General features: G+C 41.2%; 1 protein-coding gene across 4 annotated transcripts; it reads left to right on the forward strand.

Annotated features, from left to right (window-relative positions):
• The first annotated feature begins 627 nt into the window (after positions 1-627).
• Positions 628-25,356, forward strand: Tmem185a (transmembrane protein 185A). Of its 4 annotated transcripts, none has more exon segments than NM_001135712.2 (7): positions 628-830; positions 7,435-7,611; positions 9,867-10,074; positions 17,327-17,410; positions 21,765-21,941; positions 22,478-22,601; positions 23,777-25,356. In NM_001135712.2, coding segments are annotated over 7 exon segments (1,053 nt in total). In that variant the 5' UTR covers positions 628-792; the 3' UTR covers positions 24,022-25,356.
• Positions 25,357-26,026: the final 670 nt, after the last annotated feature.

Here is a 26,026-nt window from a genome sequence, read left to right on the forward strand (position 1 = left end):
GTATGACTTGGAATGGAGGAAGCCAGATCTGAAGTGACTATCAAGTCTAGGCAGAAGTCAAGGAGACTCTGAAGTAGATTAGGATGCCTAACCATGAATTCCACACCCCCTGTTTGGGCATTCTGATGAATAGACCTGCTGCTAAGGACAGTGGGAATCCAAGATGAGAAGATGGCTGAGAGAGTAGATGACTGGTGCAGGGTAATATGAGGCTTGAATGGTCAGCAAATCTGGTAGCTTGGGGCATGGGAAGGAAGTTAATATGCAAACTGGATTTACTGGCAACTCTGGTAGGTGTAGCCAAAGGTTCAGTCCATTTGGGGAAAAACCTGGTATGGGTCTGGGTGATGGATGGCGAAGGTGGCAGGTGTCTGTGATCTCACCGTGGTACTCCAGTTTGGCATTCTCTTTCCTAATGGACTTCCACCCAGTCAGCGTTCCCCTCCCCCGAGGTTCCCCTTCCTCTTACAGTAGATGTTCTGTTCCACAGGCCGGCAGGCTGGTACCTGGGAGCAAAAAGAGTGACTACCAGACAGTAACCTCCTCAGAAACCTCCGGCTTCTGGCGAGCTCGGGAGGGGGCGGGGTGGTGGGGGGGAGACGACTCAGGGCGCATGCGCATCCCAGCTACGGAAACCGGAAGGAGTGTCGGAGACAGTTGGTTGCTCTGGCTTCTCCCGTGGCGGCGTTGGCGACAAGGCTGCCTTTAGCAGCATGAACCCGCTGTGAGGCGCAGGCTTCGCGGCGCGGGGGGCGGGGGGAAGAGGAGGACGTCTAGGCGAAGTTCTCCGCCATGAACCTGAGGGGCCTCTTTCAGGACTTCAACCCGAGGTGAGGCGGTTATGCTGGCGGGCCAGGCGAGGGCTTGGGTAGCAGCTGGGAGAGGCGCGGCGGCCCCGGCACTGCAGTTTGAGCACCCAGGCACCAGCCTGAGGCTCCTTATGGCTGCCAGCTGCTCTCGGCAAAGCTGTGTCGGCCTCAGAGTCTGTCCATCCTCTTCTTCCTCCCGCAACTGGTACCAACACGCCATGGCCCAAGTTGCCCAGCTTGGAGACGTGTCCTCCTGGAGGGAAGCCCAGTGCTTTCCACTCGTCCTTTTTCATTGGGATTCCAACTTCTCTGTCTGGATATCTTTCTTTGTTTTTCTTTTCCTCACCGTTCTGCCTGCCCCCCATTTTCTGTGCCAGTGCCATCTCACTTGACCCTGACACCCCCAGCCAACTTCCCACATGTTTCCTCTTGGGGTTTCAAGAGTTTCAGCTCTTGGGGTTGGTTTTCCGTAGGTTTATGCCTGCCTGCCGTTCTTTGCTTGTTTGTCAAACTGATGTCTGAGATACTAAAATTTTATAGTTGTTGCCAAGGTATGGTAAATCTTACATAATGCCTTTGGGGGTGAACCCTATCATTTCCAACGCATTTTCTTAGCCCTCTCTGTAAGTTTATTCACAGGAAGTAGATATTACCCTGCTTATTTTCCAGACTTGAAATACCTAGTGGGCAGTGTGGAGAAAACACTGGCTAAAGTATACAAATCTCTGTCCTTCACTTGCCAAACTGTTGTAAAACTGTTCCTTCTGCGGGCTGTGAGCTCCCAAAGGAGAAACCACTTCCTGATTGATCCCTTCCACATCACCTCCCACCCATCTGTCATATAGTAGACACTTATGAAACGTCTTTGGAACTAAACTGAGTCAAAACCTAAATTGGAGACGAGGCCATGGGCAACCAAGTGATTCTTTACTCTTCTTTAATAAACTGCGAGATGAGTTCATTTCACTGATCTTTCTAAGTCCATTACTATTTAAAGGGAGTTAATCTGCTCATTTTTTTCTAAATGGGAAGACATGCCCTCGAGTAAGCTAGCCTTGCTCTGTATGCTAAGTACTGCGCTGGGCACTTAGGGTGCTTGACAGTCCCAGCCTGGAAGTAATGGGAATATAAATAGATGATTTGCTGTATTGTGCATTCCTGAGAATGCCACTTTCTTGGCTCTTTGTTGGAGATGAAAGGAACTGGAGAGAGATGGAGGGGATATTTGAAGTGCAGTCTCCTTGAGAATGGAAACATTTACAATTTTAAAGCCACGATACTGGCCTGGGTGCTCCTATTGTCTTTGTGTTTATATTCTGGCCTTCATTTGTGGTCATCATTGATGGTCTTGAAGCTTCTCTGCAGAGAGGAGTTCATTTAGAGTAAATATCAGAGAACTCACTGTAGTTTTTCTTCTACTATTCCTAGGATTAGGATTTGTCTGTAGGACAACCGTGTTGGTACTGAAGCTGGACACATCTTGTGTATTTTCATTGTTTGAAGATAGTGATAAGAAACAAAGGCTGAATTGTTTTGTGTCCTTGGGCAAGACACTTACCTGCTTCATCTGTAGAATGAGTATAATTGCTCACTAGGCTATTGAACCTGAATTAATGGCAGATTGCACAATGTGTTACAAATAGAAATTTCCAGGACTTGTTTATTATGGGTCAGATAGTCCAGAAGCTGCAAGGTGGTCTCCCAGGTTAGCTAAGAGTTGTGAAAGCAAAATAGTGGTTCATGGATAATAAATACCCTTAGCCAGTTTTTCCTTTACATTTTTTTCTTCCAAATACTAAAGTCTAAAAATTATAGTGAAGTACTTCAAAGAGATTTATAATGGCCATTAACACATTTATTTTTGCTTGAATTCTAAGTGAAATAAAATGCCTCTTTCCCTGAAAAAAATTAAAGGTCTCTTGTATCCCACCATTGTCCTGGTTCAAAGTCATTAGTGGGAAGGAACAGTGTACCTTATAGATGTTTCAGGAATACAATGGCCAGGTGATATTAACAAGTAGATCTTTCTTAGCTGGTGGTGGTTCAGGTACTATGTCTGATCTAGTTTTTAACATTGTATCTTAATCTTGCCCCATGCTGATGAAAGCTTTTCAGACATCTGAAGAGCAAAGTGGAGGGGGGCTACTGTTGTCTTATTCTCTGTCTCTAATTCCAAACCCATTCTAGCATGACCCTCTTAATTCACGACTTCATCATGCACTGATCATTTAATAGGACAGTTCCTTCTCTCCTTGACTCAGTTCCCATTTATCACTGAAATCTCTGTTCTTTTGATTGTTGCTGAAGGAAGTTGTCCTGGCTTCCTCATCCTGGTCCACTACACCCTGCTTGTACAATGTCTGTAGAATAGCATAGCTTTCCTTTAGAGGCCTTATCTGTGGCCTTCCATTTGTCTCTGTTTATTTAATTAATCTTTCTCTCTCCTACTGAAATTCAAGCCATGTGAGGCCAAACCCATGGCTTTTCTTGTTGTAATTTATATCCATTAGATAATAGCTGGCTCAGTAAGTATTAGCGAGATGAATGATAACTCACCAGAGCCTGTAAGAACAGTCTAGAGCTCCTTTTTTTCCCAATGACTGCTTTCTTGCTGGTGTATGAACTATTTTTTCCCCTCTCTCTTATTGTGTCCCTTCAGAGTGTAACTGTTCCATTGACAAGATGGGAAAAATGGAAGAATATGTTTTTTTTTAACTTTGGAGATTATGTATCACTGTTGTTGTTTGGTGATTCCCAGAGCATGGACTGTCACTGAGGGTTCACTGCAGTTTGTCAGGTTTCTAGAAATAGCAGTGACACAGAGTGATTGAAAAGTGTTTAGCACCCAGCCATGAAGGGCTGATAGCTGACCCTATGTCTATGTACGTCAGCCATAGAACTAATTGACCATGAACTTTTCAGAATTGCCTTTTAATTACAAAGTAAACTTGTTGAAACATACTGTGTCTACCAAGAATTCTTCTTGACTGCCTGAAGCCTCTAACAGCTTTATTGACTAAACAGAAGATTAAAAGTATGCAGAATTGGAAAACTGATTCTAGAATGTCCTTAGGAGGTAGAGATCTGGAAGTACATGGCTTTAATAGGCAACTGGACTGCATCACAAGGCTTTGGAGTTGTCTACAGTTTTGGTAAAGTTGTTATTTGTTAGAGAATGCCCTTCAGCCCTGAGAGCCACACTGCATTGGAAGGCTGTAAGAACTCTGTTTAGGCTACTGACTCATTTGTAGTTTACTCCTGATGGGAGTGAGGTACATCCCTTGGGAATTCTAGACTGAAACAATGAGTAAGAGATGCCTTATTGGGATTGTTTATGTGGATATGTAATACTAATGAAGTAAATTCTATTTGCAAAGTTCTTGTATGCTCCATCATCTAAAGCCATTCTTTAGTCTTTGTAAGTTGTCTTTTATTTTAATTTTTGGGGAAAAGTGGATGTGATCACTGGTAACTAAAGGCCTCTGCAGGCATCAGGTACACACATGGTATATAGACATACACACAGGCAAAATACCCATTAGTTGAAAATAAAGTAAAAATTCCTGAAAATAACTATTTTAAAAGAGGGATCAGTGTGTACTGCAAAAAATGTGTGCATCGTTTAAAATATAAATGATGTTGAGCTTAGGGTATATAGTTCAGTGGTATGGCACTCGTACAGGGCATCAGGTTTGATTCTTCAGCAGAGTAAAAATTACATAGTGTTAATTACTCCACAGATTGTATTTTTAAAAGCAGGCCACTGATCTGTCAGTATGAGTGTACTGTTAGTATTGATAATGAATTATTGTGTGATTGATTGCACATCTGTTGTTGGGGCATATAGAGCTGTTGATGGAATATTTTCTTGACTTTTACTCATTAGTTGTTAATAATAGCTATGGCTTATTTGCATCTACTATATGTCAACACAGATTTGGCAGTTTATTTTTCAGTATCCTTACTCTTTACAATAGCCCTATAAATCAGATTGCAGCCACATTTTATTTTATTTTCTAATTTTAATACATTTTAATGTATTGATTGTGGGGGGTGGGTGAGTGAGTGTACATATGACACAGTGTGCTTATGGAGGTCAGAGAACAGCTTACAGAAGTCAGTTCTCTTCTTCCTGCAGGTGGGTCCTATGGATTAAACTCAAGTTATCCATCAGGCCAGTGGCAAGCACCTATACCTACTGACCTAGCTCTCTGGCCCCAAACAGTTTCATTTTAGAGAATCTTGGACTTCTCTAAAGTCATACAGGCAGTTATGAACCAATTCATGATTCTAATCCAGGTCAGGTTCCTTGTGAAGTGTTTTGCTTGATCCTCCATGCCTGTTCCTCCTGTGACAGAGTAAGTCCAATATACAGACGAACCATTCTAGCTAGTATTTGGTAAGATTGACATCAGATAGTCATTTGGGAAGAGGAAATCTCAACTGAGAAAATTACCCCTGCCAGATTGGCCATGGGCAAGCCAATGGGACGTTTTCTTGATAAACAATTCATGTAAGAGGGCTCAGCCCACAATGTGCCACTTCCTGGCTATGATTTTCTGATTGCTTAGTGATGGTTCATAAATGTACAAGGTGAATAAAATTTCAGATAAAAGTACTGAATTCTAGGTGTAGGTGCTGTATAACGGATAATATAGTGAGCTATGATCCAGTAGTGAGAAAAATGATTACCTGATTACCAAGTCAGATTTTTACAACGCCTCTCTTTAATACCCCTACAGAAAATTTCCACTTACCTTTACCTTAATGAATCACTGTATAAGAAATCAGATTAAATATATGCTATAAGGATGGTTGAGTGTCCGTCTACTTTACTGGCCCAGTATTATTTAAGAATGATTTTTTTTCCTCTGTATTTTTTGTTTTTGTATATATTTACTAGCCAGGTGCTCTTAAACATTTTTTATCTTAATAAAACAAGTTAAAATTTCCACTAAAACATTTTCTGCATGGTAATAAAGTTTTATTTAGCCTAAGAGGTACAGTCCTTTAAATAATTGTGAAAATATCCATAGTTTGTCTGGGAGCCAGTCTGTCAACTCATAAACAGAAGTTTGTCGCCTAAAGTATGGTGTCTGTGTGGGGCTAGCTTACTTGCATTCATATAGACCTGTATCTATACTCAAGGCAATAGATTTTACTGGAAACACCCAATGGCTCTAAAGAGAGGCCAGCCATATTCATTTAATTTAGAACTTTTATAGAATTTATGTATAGTTTTAAATCATAAATTAGAACAATATTTAGAACTTTTATAGTTCGAGTCTTCTCTTTGGTGACTATTCATGAGCCTGAGCAGTAAGCTTCTTTTATATTTCAGAAAGGACAGTATGGGGATGGCCCATAGCACACTGCCCAGTGCTAATGCGCTTAGGCTACAAAGTCAGATGTGGCAGATATTATTCCATTTTAAAGACAGCCTTATGGTTTGAATGTAGAGTCAAAATTTTGTATTTTGGAAACATAATCCTCAAATTAGTATTTTAAGAAAATTACTATTTTAATTTTGTATGAGTGTCTTGCCTGTGTGTATGTCTACGTACCACATTCATGCAATACACGCAGATGAGAAAAGAGGGCATAGGATGCCCTGGAACTGGAGTCACAGAAGGCTCTCAGTTGCCATGTGAGTGCTAGGACCTGAACCTGAGGCCTCTGCAAGAACAAATTGTACTTTTCACTACTGAGCCATCTTTCTAGCCCTTTAAATTAAAGTCCTAATGGTATTAGAGGTAACTTGAGAGAGTATTAGGATACCACATACTTGTATTTCAAAATGTCAGCTTCAGAAGCAGGAAAAACACAATAATTTCATATATCTTGACATCTGGGTACAAAATTAATTTAATGCTCCATGAGATGAATTGGGAAGAATAGCAAGTCTGCAGTAGATTGTTACAGCAGTGGTCAAGTGAGGGGAACAGCACTGCTGTGCCCGATTTTCAAGTGATTGGAATAATTAGAACAACAACTAACAGATGAGACTGATTATTTGTATTAAGGTCTTTGTTTTTGCAGTTGCCCTGGAACCAGTTCCGTGGTCACCATTTCTCCCTACTCTCTGTCAGATCTCATACTTTCTTTTCCTAGTTCCCATTTCACTTTGTCCAGACTACCATTTATACAAATATTATACCATATTGTAACTGTGGCTTTCTGTGTAGTCTCCTATCAGAAAACCCTTGGAAGCAGGAGACTTAATTACTCACTTTTGTTTTCCCAACCCCAATACAGTATGTGTTCTATATGGAACTTTTAAATAAATTGTCATGGAATTAGTGACTTTAAAATGTATTTTTACCTTATTTTATATGTATGAGTGTTTTGCCAGCATGTATATCTGTGCACCTGGTCTGTACAGGGCTCCTAGAGTCCAGAAGAAGAGGTTGTACCCTCTGGAACTGAAGCTATAGTCAATCATTAACTGCCCTTTAAGTACTAAAAACTGAACCCATGTCCTCTAGAAAAGCAGCTGGTGATCTTAACTGTTGACTCATCTCTCCAGGCCTGAATTAATGACTTTTTATGAACTGTTATTTCTCCTCGTTTCATTATCAGATACGTGTTAAAAATGAACTCTTTCCCCATTTTACTTTCCTTTCAGTAAATTCCTCATCTATGCTTGTTTGCTGCTGTTCTCTGTGCTACTAGCCCTTCGTTTGGATGGCATCATTCAGTGGAGCTACTGGGCTGTCTTTGCTCCAATATGGTTATGGAAGTTAATGGTCATTGTTGGCGCATCAGTTGGAACTGGAGTTTGGGCAAGAAATCCTCAATATCGGTAATACTGCTTTAAAAAACTCACTGGTCTATATTTTGAGAAAACTAAATCTTGATGGTCAATTTCTTTCTATTTGAAGTCCAACAAATATTTCTCATCAGGATTTTGAAAACACCGACACTTCTTACATATTTTCTTACAGAGCGGTGTTAGTTTGGATGGTTTAGGCCTAGAAAGCCTATAAGGGTAACACCAGACACTCCAAATATAGAAATGTTTTGCCAAGCAGACTAAAAAGCACAGAAACACTGTATCTACTTCTCTGGCCATGTCTACCAGAGATCTGACTTCTGTAGTTTACTTTTAGAACTAGGCCTCCTTTTCTCCTACTTCTCTAATCCTGTTAGTTATGTCAGGTCCAAAGGCTATGAGTCCCTCAGATAGGAACTGGGGAGTGAGGTAAACTGAGAACCAGATGTTACAAAAGAAGGTAAAGCTTTGGGGGTCATGGAAGTGGTGGCAGCCTGATGTGGCTGGATTGTGTGGGAGTTGCTGCCTTTCCTTTCTCTAAGAGAAGGGAGGAGAGGAAGGAGGTGAAGACAGGAAGGTCCGTTAGAAATCTCCAGCAGGAAGATGAGTGCAGATGGGGCCACTTCTCTTTAAAATTTTTTGATTATCACCTTTTAAAAGAAGCTATAGTTTAGATTGTGTAAAATGCATAGGCCATAGGTATGTAGGACTTTCAAAGGGCTATAACACAACAAATCTTAGCAAATGAAGGACTTTAATGTGTGACTATCTCTTTCCTTTTTTTCCCCCGACACAATAATATACCAGATGGTGGTGGCATATACCTTTAATCCTAACATTCTGGAGGCAGAAGCAGATAAATCTCTTGAGTTCAAGGCCAGCCTGGACTATAGAGCAAGTTCCAAGATGGTCAGGGCTACACAGAGAAACCCTGTCTGCCTCTAAAACGGATGGTGGGGGGAGGGGATATGATATTTCAAGATTTACTTTTTATTCATGTGAATGTATAGCTTATGTATGAGGATACCCATAGAGGCCAGAAAAAGGTGATGGATCCTGGGGCTGAGTTGTAGGTGGTTGTAAGCCACCCAAATGTGGGTATTGAACACTAAACTCAAGTGTTCTGAAAGAATAGCAAGCAATTTTAACCACCATACCATCTCTCCAGCCCTAATCTGTGATTGTGTATCTCTTTCTTCTCCCTCCTCCCTCCTCCCTCCTCCCTCCCCCCTCCCCCCTCCCCCTCCTCCTCCTCCTTTTTTTGGTTTATCAAGACAAGGTTTCTCTGTGTAACAGGCCTGGCTTTCCTAGACCTAACTTTCTAGACCAGGCTAGCCTCAAATGCACAAAGATCCACCTGCTTCTACTTCCCAACCATGCCTAGGTTGTATATCTATTATTTTATGACAAAAAGGTCAGATATCTAATTCTTGTTTCTCAAAAACAATTCACTAAGTAATACTTAACAGTTATATGTATTTTGCCCTGTTTTGATATTTTTCTAGTAAGGACAAACAGTTGTGTTTGTGGCTGGCTGGATGTATGGTATGCACAGGCACAGTTGGTCCCTTGTGACCATTATTCAGCAGTATGCTAGTGAGATCTACAGGAGTTACCTGTGACCTCTTTTCTCTTTGTTCTAGTCTCTAGAATATTTGTCACGCATATGGCAAGTGTGTTGCAAATCTATCTGTATTTTGAATGAACATTATAGGCCTTTCAAATGCATTAATAAACATTTTCAATTTTAGTTTATGAATAGTTTATATTTATAAAGCTAATTTTTGAGCAAAACTTTTAACTTTCTTTTTAATTTACAGGTTTAATACATTATCATACTAAAATAAAGATTAATAAATGTTATTAGTTTTTATTTGCATTTCAAAGTAGCACCTAAGGAAATTGCCATATCTTATTGAATATAACCTATATTTGCAGATGAAGCTAATGTTATATTTATAGATTTGCTTGAAATATGATTTTTCTAGTTTTAAATTCAGCAAAAAATAAGGATCATGAGGTGTAACAGAAGTAATTCATAGAATAATCTTGGAAGTAACTCTGATAGTTGAATTTAAAGTTAGGAACTAAGTGTTCCTGGATATTCACAAGATTGCCTATTAAAGATGGATTTAATTTAGCTTTCTACTTCATCTTTTGTTTTTCATATTTACAGTTGAAATTCAGAATGGGAATTAACTTAGTATTTGCTATGCACTGTTATGGACACTTGTGCTGAGAATTCTGAATGTGTTTTTTCTTTTTCTTCTTCCATCCCCTTTTAGAGCAGAAGGAGAAACATGTGTGGAGTTTAAAGCCATGTTAATTGCTGTGGGCATCCATTTGCTCCTGCTGATGTTTGAAGTTCTGGTCTGTGACAGGATTGAGAGAGGAAGCCATTTCTGGCTTCTGGTCTTCATGCCATTGTTCTTTGTTTCCCCAGTGTCTGTTGCAGCATGTGTTTGGGGCTTTCGGCATGACAGGTCACTAGAGGTGAGATTATTGTATTTAAACATGTTTTAAAACATTTATTGTAATGTCAGTCTCTTATTCTTTATGAGGAACAGACTAATCCTTAACACTAGATTATGGTTTACAAGAGAACAAAGACCTTCAGCTTTCTCCTAGTGTCCTGCCTTATAAACTACCCATGTTTGTCAGTCTTGTGAAGCAACCAATGGGATAGATAGAGATATAGCTACACAGAGAGAGACTTTAAGGAATGGGTCCACATGGTCGTGAAGCTGGCAAACTGTACCTATAGAACATACAGGCAAGCTGGGGACTCAGCAAGAGTTGACACTCTAGGTTGACTGAATTTCTTCCTTTGCAGGAAACCTTGGTCTTTGGATTTAGAGCCTCCAACTGTTTGGATGAGGGCTATTTACCCTACAGTATTGAGAATAGTCTCCTTTAAAAACTTGATGCTGTGACAATAACACATACTCTAGTATGTAATTAGGCATCTTGGTAAAGTATTTCACCTGAACTGATATGTAAAATTCAATTGTCTCACTACCTCATCCCCTATGCTGTCACTCCTTACCTTGCATATGCAAGCCCTTTGGCCCAAGAAGAGGATATATAGAATTAAATTAAAATGCTAAGACTAGTAATGATAATAAAGAAACATGTATGGATAATATTCCTAGTACCCTTAATCTGTGCCAAACATTTAGATGATCACTTTACAAATAGCAGGAACTTAGTAAATATTTACAAAAACCTGTGAGAGAGTAGCAATTTTTTTCCCAGGAAACATAATTTATTCATGGCCATGCATTAAGGAGAAAGGCCAGAATTCCATTTCAGTCAGACCAAATCCAAATCCAGAGCAATTAACTAGAAAGGAATTGAGGACACAAAGCAATATACTAATAGATTTAGAGGAGAATGGGAAGCAGTAGACCCTTTTCCCTAACACATTTCTTATCTGAGATTTCATTTTACATGGTTTTAGTTACTTATAGTCCACTGTGGTCAACCTGTGCAGATAAAAAATTAGAAGCTGAACTTAGGTGTAGGTTTCAAAGAAAAGCTCCCAGAGAAAGAGGAACACTAGGAAACAGAACCTCCAGTATGAAGAACGGCTTAGTCTTACTATTGTAAAAGTGGTGAAAAGCCATGGAGTGAGTGTGGCTTGTATCGACAGGTATACTGTGCAGGGAGAGTACCTTTCCTAGCCCACTTTTACATTCTTTGAAGTTCCTAAACACCTTCAGTAAGTCAAACCACTTTTTTAAAGTACTACTCTCTACTGGCTGCTTACTAGGGACTGCTGAAAAAAGTCACCAGATTGATGGACAGAACCACCTTCAGCCAGACATTTGATTAACATGGCCAGAGAATGCTTGACAAAAAGAGTAAATATTGGTTTGTGGTTATATATGGAGAAAATTGTGTTCTTTTTACTGGTAAAGAACAAGTATACATACTATATATTATCTACAAAATATATATATATATATAGCATTAAAATTTTATGAGAGGTACAAGTAGGAAACAAGTGTGTAATGGTGGTCCTCACAGTGTGGGAGTCAGTGTGAAAGCAGTGAATCTAGGTAGTGCAGGCCAATACCATCTGTAGGTATACATGGTCCCTAATTTCCCCAGGGATATTTGAGCCTTTGCCCTTCTTAAAAACCTTTGTGTTCTCCATCTTCTTTCTTTGCAGACCTGTCTCTGCACTATTTGTTCTGGAATTTGTCCATAGTTAATTCTAGAAACTCGGGTCTCAGTCTCTTGGTCTTTCTCTTTGACTTTCCCTGTCTCTGTCTCTCTGTTTCTCTTTGTCTCTCTTATTCTTTTTCATCTGAAAGAGAAAAGAGAGTTGCCATGTTTTTTCTTTCTATGCACAGAGCAGTTCATTCAAATGTCCTACTGTACTTGTTTCCAGTGCCTGATCCACTGCCTTATAATCTGTACTTACTCAGCTATACTCCATACCATCTAAAACTTAGCAAAATGTCTGGGGCCCAGTACAGTAGGTTCGTTTAAGTAATTTATCTTTTCAGACCACTGACTACTGTGTGTTAGGTTTTGCATCTAGTGAGCAAATTACCACAAAGAAACAGCTTTTTAAAAATAGATTTAAAATGTTTTGGATGAATTAATCTTACAGAAGAACTTCCAAGGTAGTCTGCCATTCAGTCTGCAGAATGGATATTAGTGGCAGCTTTCAGTCAAATTTATAGTGAGAATTGCGTGCAAAAAACGGTACAGAAAAGGTTGGGAAAGCCTGTCATTGGGTTACTATCTTAGTTGGGGTTTCATTGCTATGAAAAGACACCATGACCAAGGCAACTCTTACACAGGAAAACATTTAACTGGAGCTGGCTTACAGCTTCCAAGATTTAGTCCATTATCATCATGGCAGAAATGCAGGCAGATACGGTGCTGGAGAAGTAGTTGACAGTTCTACATCTGGACCCGAAGACAGAGATCTACTGCCACAGTAGGCCCAGCTTGAGCATAGGAGACCGTAAAGCCCACCCCCAGTGACACACTTTCTCCAACAAGGTCATACCTCCTAATAGTGCCACTTCCTATGTTCTAGGCATTCAACCACACGAGTCTGTGGGAGACCATACCTATTCAAACCACCACAGTTACTTTTCTGTTGCTGTAATAAGTACCCCGACAGAGTATAGAAGACAGAGCTTATTTGGGTTTATTGTTCAGATGAATATGAATCTTGTCACTGAGGCAGGGGGCATGATGGCAGTAGGTGGAAGCTGAGACTTCCCCAGTCATGAAGACTCCAATCTCACATCCTATATCCTAAGTAATACCCTCCTAAACTTCCTGAGAAAGTGCCGCTAACCGGGGACCAGGTGTTCAAATGCTTGAGACTGTGAGGGATAGTTCTTATTCAAATCACCAAAGGTATATAAAGCCATGTGAAGTTGGGGCTAAAGAAAGCATAGCACTGAGAGTATTAGATTTATTAAAAAGATTTCAACTATTTTACCCCATGACAATAGGAAAGTGTCTCTGTGGGCTTGGTAGGAATTTCAGCTTCAAAGGTATAAAATTTCGGCTCGCCTGAAAGATTTTCCTTTTTTGCAATACTTCAGAGTCCTCAGTTTGCACAAGAAAATCTGGGAAGTGTTTCCCCATTCTTTTCCATCCAGGTACCCAGTGGCTGCTATAGCCATGGTGTGAGCAGTAGTAGACCTCGATGTCATCTACATGTTGCTTATTTTGCAAGCAGAATGCAAGAGTTACAGAGTCACCAAGGATTCTACTGAATATTTTTTAAAAAGCCCATAATGCCAGGCAATGTGTACCACTGTCTCAATCCAGCAAACAACCCCTCATAGGACAATGTGCAGTGCCATGAGCGTGAAGCCAAGATTCAGTGGAGAGCTCAAGATGTTACATACCAAGAATGTGAGATAGCTGTCAAGGAAAGCTATGGGAGTTGAGAAGTTCTCGCAGAGAGATATAGATGTTACATACCAGGAATGTGAGATAGCTGTCAAGGAAAGCTATGGGAGTTGAGAAGTTCTCGCAGAGAGATATAGATGTTACATACCAGGAGTGTGAGATAGCTGTCAAGGAAAGCTATGGGAGTTGAGAAGTTCTCGCAGAGAGATATAGATGTTACATACCAGGAGTGTGAGATAGCTGTCAAGGAAAGCTATGGGAGTTGAGAAGTTCTCACAGAGAGATAGAGAGGACCCTGGACCTGCCAGTGGGCTCTATGTTGTGAGAGTAGAAAGGACCATATTTCAGGCATTCTCAAGAATAGAAACAAGAGCAACTCTTTAGCCAAGCAGACCAAAGAGAAGCTAAGATGTTTCTGGAGTAGAAAAAGGAAAGAAATGTGAAAGCTGGGAAAAGTAAGACTGCACAGAGATGGCCTGAACAGGGACTGAATCTCCAGCTCTTAAAATATGTACTGCTGAGAGATGGCTCACTGATTAAAGTGCTTACTGTGAAAACATGAGGACCTGAGTTCACATTCTGTCTTAGTTTTATGCTGTGAAAAGACACTCTGACCAAGCAACTCTTATAAAAGAAAGCATTTAATTGGGATCTTACTTAAATTCAGAGGTTGTTAGTTCATTATCACCATAATGAAAAGTATGGCAGCATCCAGGCAGGTATGGTACTAAAGAAGTATGTGAGAGTTCTATATTCCAGATCCAGAGAGAGAGGGAGGGAGGGAGGGACGGGGAGAGCGAGAGCGAGAGCGAGAGAGAGAGAGAAACAGAGAAACAGAGAAACAGAGAAACAGAGAAACAGAAACACACTGGGACTGGGAGAAAAAACTCAATCCCCGTCCCCAGTGACAACTTCCTCCAACAAGTCTATTATCTCCCAATCCTTGTAATCCTTCCAAACAGTTCTGCTCCCCATGAGCCTATGGGGTCATTCTAATTTTTCATTAATTAATCCACTTTACATCCCAATCACAGCCCCCTCCTCCCAATCTCTCACATAGTCCCTTTCCCCATATCCCCCTCCCCTTCTCCTCTGAGAAGGGGAACCCCCACCCCCCACCCCGCTCAGTATCATACCACCCTGGCACATCAAGTAATTGCAGAATTTGGCATATCCTTTCCCACTAAGGCCAGGCAAGGCAGCTCAGTTAGGGGAACAGGATCCACAGGCAGATAACAACTTTAGGAACAGCTCCCACTCCAGTTGTTGGGAGACCCACAAGAAAGCTGAGCTACACATGTACTATATATGTGGGGCCTAGGTCCAGTCCATGTGTATGTTCTTTGGTTGGTGGTTCAGTCTCTGAGAACCCCCAAAGGTCCAAATTAGTTGATTGATTTTATATATATATATATATATATATCTCAACATCTCCAGAAGTTAGAGACCAACAACCTAAATAATCTAAGTAAAACATGGGGCACAAAGCTAAACAGAGAATTCTGAACAGAAGAATCTTGAATGCCCAAGAAACATTTTAAAAATGTTCAATATCTTTAGTCATTAGGGAAATACAAATCAAAGCAAGCCTGATATTTTATCTTACACCCATCAGAATGGCTAAAACACAAAAACTCAAGTGACAGCACATGCTGATGAGGCTGTGGAGCAAGGGGGCACCCTCTACTGCTGATGGTACTACAAACTTGTACAACCACTTTGAAGTCAATCTGTCAGTTTCTCAGAAATTTGGGACTAGTTCTATCTCAAGCTATACCACTCCAGGGAGCCATTTGTATTTAAACCACCACAGGTCCCTAGAATCCATTTGAAAGCCTGGCCTAGAGGCATATTTTTGGCATGCCAATACAAGGATACTGAAATGGAGAGATGTTGAGGGTCTTACTGGCCAGCCAGCCTAGGCCATAGGTTGAGCTAAAGGTTTAATAAGAACCCATGTCTCAAAAATGAATTAGGAGCCTAACATAGTGGCATACATCTTTAATCCCACTATTCAAGAGTCGGGGCAGGTGGATCTCTGAGGCCAGCCTGCTCTATATAATGTGTTCTAAGCCAGCCAGGGCAACATAGTAAGAACCTGTGTCACAATAGAGAGATGGGTAGATATAGATACATACATGCATGGATGCATGCACAGAACACTAAATTTGTTTTAAATATGCAAGTGAGGTATTCCCATCATCCTAGTGAACTCCTAGCACACCAGGAATAATATCCAATTTGAGGAAAACTGACTGATACCTGTAGCATGCACACTCCTATCTTGAAATGGTTTGTAGCATTTCCCCTCTTAGGCTCCAGTGCATTACCTGTGTTAGTACAAGAGTATTAAAAGCAGAATTTTCAGCAGTTGTGATTAAAATCTGGTATTGCAGGAAAATGTTGGGGAAGAGCTGGTAGAGAGCTCTTTAGAGTAAAAGTGTGTTTGTAGACAAGTAGAAAGACACATTCAAGACATCCTCCTGGGGATCTTTGGGTGCAAAGGCTCATCTATCTCAAAGGGAATAGAGCTGTGGAATTGGGTTTTAGAGGGTTGGTGAAAAATGGGCCAGACTTAGGAAGTCACGATGCAAATAAAGAAGTAAGGCCTTCAAGAGAAGATTGAATAGGATCATGGGGGCAGAATGTGATAGATGAATATGAGAATGTAGAGGCCACAACAGGTTGTTGTGTTGCTTTACCATGATGAAAAGTGGAGGGACAGCATTCAGGAGATTGTCAGTTGGGGATCAGTTTAATGTCAGGTGCTTCTTGCAGAGCCATGTGGCAACTGCACACTGTTAGACAGCAGTATGGCTAGCTTGCATGCACATTTCAGAACTAATCAGTAGGCAATATGTTAAGTGGAGTGTTGCTGAAACTTTCCTTCACCCCAGGTGGTGTGAATGAGTCCTTGTGTATGATTCAGTAAACAGGATGTCTGTTTGGGATGCTAGAAGTACTGCCATTTAAGGAAAGGAAAGGGAGCCCAAGTAGAGCTTCCCTGAGTTCTCACAGCGGGATAAGTGTACAATATGATTCTTGAAACTTAGTAGTGCAAGAGAGAAGGATTGGTCAACCTTAAAATGCTCTCAAAATAGCCTAGTAAGATCCAGGCAGAGATATTCTGCTGCCTGTTGATACTGAGGGCCTTGGTAAATAGATGTCAGTATCTTAGAGTGGAAGATGAGGCAGTCGGGCCTTATATAGCCATTCTTGCCTCACAAAGCTAGAATGTAACCCAAAAAGTGGGTTAAGTCAGGAGTGCTGAATCACAGGAGAGGTGAGCTTACATGTACTTGGACATTTTGGGTTTACTGGGAAATTAGCAACTAGTTTCTTTTTGGGAAAGGTCAGTAGCACAGTCTGAATTAATGATGCAACATCAAATCTATTATTGTTGGCCTAAGATAACAAGATCCTCAAAGAACTGGAAACGAAGGCATGGGATTTATGGCAGAGTCTTGCTTAGAAGTAGAGGGAAGTTTTAGGGTACCTATAAATCAGCTATATTCTGATTATTGGCAGAGGCAGAAAGGAGGCTTGGAGGAAATTATTCTGGATTGCCTCTTTTTTCTTTCTTCTTTCAAAAGAAGGTCACTATCAGGCCAGCATTCAGATCTGAAAGAACAAAATGGCCAAAGCACCAACTAACCTAAAGAATGAGTCAAAAGTGTGTGCAGTTCCCTCAGCATGATCCCACTATGCACTTCTGCTGCCAAAACAATCAGAAGCTTCCATCATGATATCATTCAAGTTTTCCAGTTTTCCAGTTTCCATTGCCTGTTAATATGTTAGACAAATAGCCACTATGTTTAATGCAACTTGTCTAACTGGTTCTTTTCTTCATCTTTAGCTAGAAATCCTGTGTTCTGTCAACATTCTTCAGTTCATATTCATTGCCTTAAGACTGGACAAGATCATCCACTGGCCCTGGCTTGTATGTAGCCTTTTTAAATTTTTAAACAAACCTTTTATTATGTAAGTAATTCATATTTATTTCAAGAAATTTGTAGAAAAACAAAAACAAAAACAGAAAAAACAAGCTTGAGCACAACTAATGGTCCCATAGCACAACGTAGCCTTGTTTCTAAATGTTTCATTAGTGCTCATATTTCTGATTTCAAATGTGCCTCTGTGTATATCTGTTTCTCAGTTTTCTACATTTTTAACTACACCCTATTTATAGATGTTTGTGAAGAACATTAGAGCCTTTCATGTTGTTTTTAATATGTCATAATCAAATCAGTTTAATTACCATATTACCTCAGATGTTTATCATCTATTTATGCAAGGAATGTTCAAAATGCTATTCTCTTTTTTTTTTAAGATTTATTTATTTATTCTATATAAGTACACTGTAGCTGTCTTCAGACACACCAGAAGAGGGCATCAGATTTCTTCAGACACACCAGAAGAGGGCATTATATTTTCATATGTGTTTATCATTCATTGTTATTTGCCTAAATTTGCCCCTATCACTCTCTCTCTCTTCTTTTTCTACCCTGCTAACCCTTTCTCCTCTACAAATAGATACCTTCTACTTTCATGTCATATATTTGTATTTTTAACTCTAGATTCCATATATAAGAGAAAACATACAATATTTGTCTTTTTTACCATCTATTATTCTGTCTTGTCCATGCTTTTAGACCCTTTTCTTCCAAACATAAGCAGTTTCCTGTCATTCCTTCATACACACACACGCACGCACGCACGCACGCACGCACAGGCACACGCACACACATTAAAAAATAGATGATTATGGGGCTGGATTGATGGCTTAGTGATAATTCCTGTTCCAGAGATTCTGGTGCTTCTATCTGGACCTCCATGAACACTATCCAAACATGGTTCACAGACACACATGTGGGTTAAACACTCCATACACATAGATATATGTTGTGGTTTGCCCTGGAATTATCTGTATTTGATGCTAGTTCCACTGCCCCAAGGACTCAGCTGCCTAGTCACGTACTCAGGACTCAGGTGACTTCACCAGAACCTTCTCCCCATTGAATTTATAAACTACAGGTAAGGGCAGGAACAGGATAGAAGGAGGCCTGTCATTGGAGGAGAAGGAAGGATGGGTGGGAGAAGAGTATGAAGGAAGAGGAGGAGATGGGAATGGAGGAGGGGGAGAGGGAGACTAGCCAGTAGACAACATGGAAGCTGACGTTAAGATTCTGTTCTGTGTATTTACAGGTTGTTATGAATGTTCTTAAGGGATGGATGGTACTGGATTTTGTATGTTTAGGTGGGCAATTATATCTTATCAATTGGGTCAAAGGTTATTGTGTTGTGCATTCCTTCATGTGTAGATTTAAGTGTAATGGAGTGTGGGGCGGCTGGTCTGGGCCACCATGGAGTTTGGATGTGTGTTCCTGACATGGAAACCTGCCTTGGGAACTAGATAGGTAGAGAAATTGCCTACAGCTCAGAGAGAGGCCTTCAGCAGTGTGATATGGGATGGAGCAAAGTGGGTGAGAGGCTTTGCTGACTGAGAATTAAGGTATCTAGCAGATATCGTGGGGCACCACAGTGCCGGATCTAGTAGGGATAAAAGACAGCACTTTAATTTTTTTTTTATATTTTTACAACAACAGATATATACCTTCTATAGACTACCAAGTTGCTTGTCAGAAAACCTGTACCTATTTCTACTTGTAAGGGGTGGGGTTGTAAGTCATCCTTTTATAAACTGTGGCATCGGCTAATGGTTAGTTAAAAGTGGCTACACAGAGGGAGAAGATACATATATAAAGAACAAAAACTATACACTAGAGAATAAAGTATGGTTTCAACTAGTAATAGCTTAAGAGAGATTTGGCTGTGGTTGTAGCTGAGTTGGTAGAGTCTTTTCCAAACATGCACAAAAACGTGGTTTCAATTCGCATTACAGAATAAGCCAGACCAGGTGGCACATGTTTGTAATACTAGTACTAAGGAAGTATAGACAGGCGGATTAGAAGTTTGTGATCAGCCTTGCCTACATGGCAAGTTGAAGTCCAGCCTGTGCTACATAAGACAAGGGGTTATACCAGTGTATCTCTGGTGTGTGTGTGTGTGTGTGTGTGTGTGTGTGTGTGTGTGTGTGTGTGTGTGTGTGTGTGTCCGTCCCTGTCCATTTGTATATGGGAAAGCACATGTGTTTGTAGGTGTGGGTATGTATATGGAGACCAGAAGTCACCCTCAGGTCTCTTTCTTCAAGTACTGCCCACCTTGTTCTTTTGAGTCAGGGTCTCTTACTTCCCTGAAGCTTCTTTATTAGGCTGGACTGGCTGGCCTGCCATCAAGGTCCTGGGATCTGCCTGTTTCCATGTCCTGTCCCTAGCAATAGGGTTAAAAGCGGGAACTACTATACTGGCTTTTCTGTGTGGGTTCTACAAATAGAACTTGGGTTTTTCTGCTTACGTGGTTACTCTTTGCCATTTGAAATGTCATCACAAGACTTGATGTGTAATTTTTTGCACAAGACATTTTCTATATTAAACATAGTTTACTTTTTTAAATAAAAATATGTTGTGGAAAAGTAAAAGACTCATTTAGGGTCAGGAAAGAAAATAAAAGTGCATATATTCCAAATTAAATGTGGGACTTATCTCTCTCCCACAGTCTTTGATAAAAAATATTCATATGCTTTTTCATTCTGTGATTTCAGGATACTGTGTGAAGAAATTGAATTGAATAATTGGTGTTTGTCACATAGAGGAACCAATTCATATAAGACTAATTTTTATTTTTTGGTATAAGGGTTAGAGTTAGGGGAAAACAATTAAGAATGTTTAATGTTTTCCCCAATTAAGTAGAGGGTTCCTAACCCTTGACCTTGTACAGATGTAAATGGATGAAGTATCCCGACTACATACATCTCATAATTGGTGAGATATTAAATGAAGCTGTTAAAACAACTATCCTCCTACCCATGAAGGGAGTACCAGTAACTTTATGCCACCATGGATGTGCTGTAGAAGAGGTAATGGAGGATATGCATAGATAGACTTTGTAGCAAAACCTGTAATCAAGAACCCGAAACTGTTCAGAAGGCCTAAAAGTCATGTAACAAATCACAAGTCTAAGTAAAAATGTCAAAATTATAGCACTGTTAGAAGAAAAATCATTGAAACCTGTAAATAAGTGAAATGTTCTTTATACATGGCACCAATAATATGAGCCATAAGATAAAATTATAAAGTTAGACTTCATAAAATAAAATAAAGGTTATGACAGGTCACTGACTGAGGAAAAGGGTTTGCAATTATGTACCAAAACTTTGACTTCTGGCAAATGCATACTAAGGAGTCAATTAGAAAATAAGGACTTATTCATGTACACACACACACACACACACACACACACACACACACACACACACACACACATGTGATTAGGGAGTCAGTGACTGGTGTTCAATAACTCTGAGTAAGAATAAACGTGCAGAAATTAGTGCTTGAGTATATGTGAGTAAATGGATATGTGAGCAACTAAATGAGAGGGAGGGAGGAAGTCTGCAAAGGAATGTGAGAATAGGGCTGTGGGAGGAAGTGTGGGGGGAACATTGACAGAATGAGAATGTAGCAGTGAGGAGTAACTCTTACATGAGCAGCTAGACAGTGAGCATGAGGACTTTTTGAGTAAAGGAATATGTGAGTAAATGCCATGAGGAGGTGAAGATAGACATGAGAGTAAATGTGAGGAACTGAGTGTATGAGAGCGAGGGGTAAGGAAGGTTCAGGGGATGAAGAAGGGATTCTACTGTTGTGGAGTAAGTGTGTGAGGGAGACTGCATGGGGGTAGGAGGGAGGAGTATTTGAAAGATTTATCGAGGACCTGAACGGGATGGCAGTGAGGATATAAGAGTGCACAGGGAAGTAAGACAGTGTGCTAGAGTGAACATATCAGTAACTAAGTTAGGGAGCAAGACATTGTGAATGAAGCAGGAAGTGACTGCCAGTAAGGGAGTAAGAGGAACTGACAATGAAGGAGTATGGGAATGCCTGAAAGGTAGGCAACATGGGAATGAAGGAATGATAGAATGAGGGACTTGAGACTGAGACAGTGTATTCAGAAGAAACTGAAAGTAGGCCTCATTGGAGGACCAGATTGCAGGCTGTTACCGGAATGGAAGAGGTCCTAATGACATTCTTTCTGGGATGGAAGTCCTATGGTCAATGCAGTGTTTCCCATGCTCTCTCCATGGCAGTTCTGGACAGTAGTACTATCTGTAGTTGTGCTTCCTCTTGACTACCCAATCAGAACCAGCAGAATGACATTGTGTTTCTACTCCTGTCCAGGTTGTATGTGTCCCTCTGTGGATTCTCATGTCCTTCTTGTGCCTGGTGGTCCTCTATTACATCGTTTGGTCCGTTCTCTTCCTGCGCTCTATGGATGTGATTGCAGAACAACGCAGAACACATATAACCATGGCACTGAGCTGGATGACCATTGTCGTGCCTCTTCTTACTTTTGAGGTAAGCTTTCTACAGGAAATCTCTTCTGCTCCCACATTCTACCTTTATCTAGGACAGCATCTACCATAGCTAGATAGGTATACTGCTATCCTTGTGGGAGAGAAAAAGTCCAGCGGGAACTTGGAACAATGAGAATGTGCTTGTAGGGCTCACAGAGAGCAGTATGCCTCTCTACCCAAAAGGCATTTGCTCACGTCCAGCCTCTACTCTAAATTGTACATCCTGGTTTTGTATTGGAGTTCAGTAGGGAATACTAGACTAGATACTATTGACTCCTCTGAACAAACCCTGGGAAGAATTTCTCATAAATCTCCTAGCATTGGGGACTTTCAGCCAGTAGATTTTAGTTTCGTCTTGGGGAAGGATGCAGAATTTCCCATGGTCTTTTTGCCCCCTGGGTGGATGCTCCTATTACCTATGATGACCTTCCCTCTTCTCAGACATGGCACAGGGAGGGATTTCAATGGGGACAATTGCAGACTTTGTCCATTTTTCTGGCGATGCATCAATACTACCTTAACTTTGCTTTTCTCTAGATCCTGCTGGTTCACAAACTGGATGGCCACAACGCTTTCTCCTGTATTCCAATCTTTGTTCCCCTGTGGCTCTCATTGATCACACTGATGGCAACAACATTTGGACAGAAAGGAGGAAACCACTGTACGTTTACAGACTAAGAAACCTTGTGTGTGTGTGTGTGTGTGTGTGTGTGTGTGTGTGTGTGTGTGTGTGTGTATACAAGCGTGCGAGCACCCTATACATGTGCTGCTCTTTACAAAATGCTAAGACTCAGGACCTCAGTTTAGAAGTTGTTATGTGTATTGTAAAGCTGAGTGAGGGAAGCGGTGCTATCTCCTTTGCTATAAGTGGACAAGTAGAAATAAGGCCAACATGGCAGGTTGTCTCTTTGAGTTTCCATTCCCTACTCCTTAAAAATCGGCTAAGGTGCTTTGTATCATGAAAAATTCACATTTCCCACCAAAATGCCAAGAGTCATTCAGGTCCCTTTCTGTCCCTCTCTCCTCAATGGAATGGAATCTTTTCAGTTTTGTGGAGCTAGACTGCTCTGTCTTGACTAATATTCTATGCCATGTGCTTTGGAGATGGTCTATGAGGAAGATAGCATTCTTATAAGGCTGTGAGCTCTACTTCATGTAAACCCAGAGAACTGCCCACCTTATATCCTTGGAAGGGGATACTGTACAATATAGTGCACACTGAGCTGTTATTTTTATCCTGGGAGAGCCAGCACTAAGCTGACAGTCCCCTATTGAAACAACACAACCCAGTGACCTAGTTTGAGGGGTTCCCATGAGGTCAGCCTCAACTTTGACCAGTTCCTTCTTGTTTCTGTTCAGATTTCAGATGGTTACAGTAATCCTTTGCTTAAATATCACTCTGTCACCAATTAGTTTAACCTAGCTCTAGAAAATGGGAAGAAGGTGATATTATCTAGGTTTGCCAGTATTTGGAAATTCCTTTCATAGTCTGGTTCTGCAGCTCCGGTTTCCATACGAGTCAGTGGCTGGCCAGGTAACGCTGAACTCTCTAGCCTACCTCACCATTTTTCAACAAGCTCTGATTATAGGCTAGAGAATCACCATCCCTCAAATAAGGACCTGGGGATGATGCCACTACTAGCCTGGGGTGTCACTCTGAGAGCTTTGGAGCTAGAAGTCTCTATTCCTTTGCTTATTGGTCAGTTAGATCCTGGCCAGTCTTTACTTCTGAGGAATCTGGGGGAAGTGATACATAGTGCCAGTAGAACTCCTTGTTCAGGAAAGATGTGTCACATGAACACCTAGAGCTTAAAATGGAAAATTCTTATTTTTCAGGGTGGTTTGGTATTCGCAAAGATTTCTGCCAGTTTCTGCTTGAAATATTCCCATTTTTGAGAGAGTATGGAAACATTTCATATGATCTCCACCATGAAGACAGTGAGGAAACAGAAGAAACCCCAGTTCCAGAACCTCCTAAAATCGCACCTATGTTTCGCAAGAAGGCAAGGGTGGTCATCACACAGAGCCCTGGCAAGTATGTCCTTCCTCCACCCAAACTAAATATTGAAATGCCAGACTAAAGGACCCTGCCAGGGCTAGAGTGTGTGCACACTGAAGGACACACTCCTACTCCCCTTGACCCCAACCTGGACTTGGAACCTCAGACCTCCATCTGAAGCCTCGTTTGCATCCAGTGTCAGCCAGCCACTCAGAATGTAGGTGGCAGGGACTAAAGGTATCTATCAATATGGATGCCAGTGACACATGAGCAAAGAACCCATTTCTTTCCGTATGGGTACCTGAAATGTGTTCTCATTCCTGTGGTACCCACCCAGGGATAACTGATGCCTAGGCCCACAGAAAGCACATCTGTGGTCTGGGCAGCTTTTCTAGTGCTAAAATTCCTATCAAAGTATTGAATGGAGTGGTTCTTATGGGACCACTTCCATTTGTGGTTCAGCTGTGCTGCTTATAGGTAGCCAGTGGGGACTGTAACTAGGTCTGTACACATCTGTTGTGTTCAGATACAGCCCAACCTTGCTTTCCTTGTCCCTGCTGGTCAGAAATTTCGCTTTAGGCAGGATGACAACAGGTTTGCAGGGCCTCATCAGTGAGCCCTTCCAAATGGCATGATTCCATGCCTGTATAGTATTTATACAGCTATTTTAGCACTGTAACATACAGTGTCAAATCCTAGTTCTGTACAGCATATTCTCTGTTAAAGTATTTTTTTACAAGCTTGTGCTAGAGATGGATGGGTTAAGCTATGGGAGAAGCAGATAGCTCAACTGCTTTGTCTCAGGCAGATGCCCCACCTTCACTTACCATGACCACTGACAATCTGGAATTCCTGCCAGCACAGCTACTACAAGTGAGGAAAGCTCTGTGCTTTTCCAACATGGGGTATGGGAGAAGTGGCTTAACAGCCCAAGAAGTGCCCCTTGAGACCAGGACACTAGAGAAGGTTGCTAAGGCAGGCCAGAAACAACCAGGGACTCCTGTCAAAGTCCAGAGCATTCTGCCCACCTGCAAGAAAAACACTGCACACTGAACATGCAGATACGATCACCTGTTAGTAGTTTCTCCAGGCTCTGCTGGTATAGCCATCATACCAGAAAAATAACCTTCAGTCTAAATCAAATGATTCATTTCCCAATGGAAGTAAAGGGAGCCTTGATCTTTCTGATCAGGAGGTATAATGTGTTTTCATGGTCACCTGGTCAGTAGCTTCAGTCACACATAATTGAAGTCTACTATGACACAAATCCTACCCTTGGCACAGGCTTCCAGTGAGCCTATTCTGTTTCAGGAGAAAGGGGAAACAGTGTAGCATTTTTTTGTTTGGTCTCTTAAAAATGTGGTTAAATCCACTATTTTTGCTCCTGTAGTTCAATAAAGTGATTCATTTTACATGTGTGCTGTGTGTATTTCACTTTGTAGAAACACTAGAATTATTCTTGCCTTATGACAAGGATATCCTCTGACTACCACAGGCAAGTAAAGCAGGCAGGGAGGGTGAGCATCCTTTACTGTTTCTTCAAGCAGCAGTAGAAGGAAGACACTCTTGCCACCCATCCCCAGTGGCTTCGTGATGGGCTTCTGCATTGTGAAAGCTTTAGGGCCTTCTAGGCTGTTTCTGAGGTTCTAGAACATGCCTGCAGCTGCACTACGCAGTTGTATTTAGCCCTCTTAACTGTCTCTGCAGCTTAGAGGGAACTTTACTGGAGGTCTTTCAGGTCATAATTGACAGCATCTGGCAGGAAGATCCATCCTGTGGCTATTGATGAGGAACACGCTGCAGTGGCCAGAGATCAGGCATCCATTCTTTCTTAAGCTCCTTGGATTTCAGAAAACACTTTATCAAAATAGTAGCTGATACTCAACTCTCAGGTGCTTTGCTCCTGTTTGATGTACCACTGGTTCTCAGTCTTGGCACTTGGATGCCACTACTCTTCTCCCTTTGGGGAAATGAGGTTTCTGCCACTACTGCTCCCAAAGGCCCAGGACTCTGGGCTCATTATGTCTCCAGTGTGGAGATTTTGTTTATTAATGGATATGGGAGGTGGAAAAAAGTAGTCCTATGTG

Source organism: Rattus norvegicus, chromosome X (assembly GCF_021556685.1).
Source record: "Rattus norvegicus strain SHRSP/BbbUtx chromosome X, alternate assembly SHRSP_T2T, whole genome shotgun sequence".
NCBI classification, from domain to species: domain Eukaryota; kingdom Metazoa; phylum Chordata; class Mammalia; order Rodentia; family Muridae; genus Rattus; species Rattus norvegicus.

What these genes read in the sequence shown, in the direction of transcription:
- Tmem185a (XM_087599759.1), top strand. Translation starts at nt 793, where the DNA reads ATGAACCTGAGGGGCCTCTTTCAGGACTTCAACCCGAG. An exon ending in TTTCAGGACTTCAACCCGAG is followed by an intron (nt 831 to 7,434) that starts GTGAGGCGGTTA and finishes CTTTCCTTTCAG; the next exon opens with TAAATTCCTCATCTATGCTT. An exon ending in GGCATGACAGGTCACTAGAG is followed by an intron (nt 10,075 to 21,764) that starts GTGAGATTATTG and finishes ACTCCTGTCCAG; the next exon opens with GTTGTATGTGTCCCTCTGTG.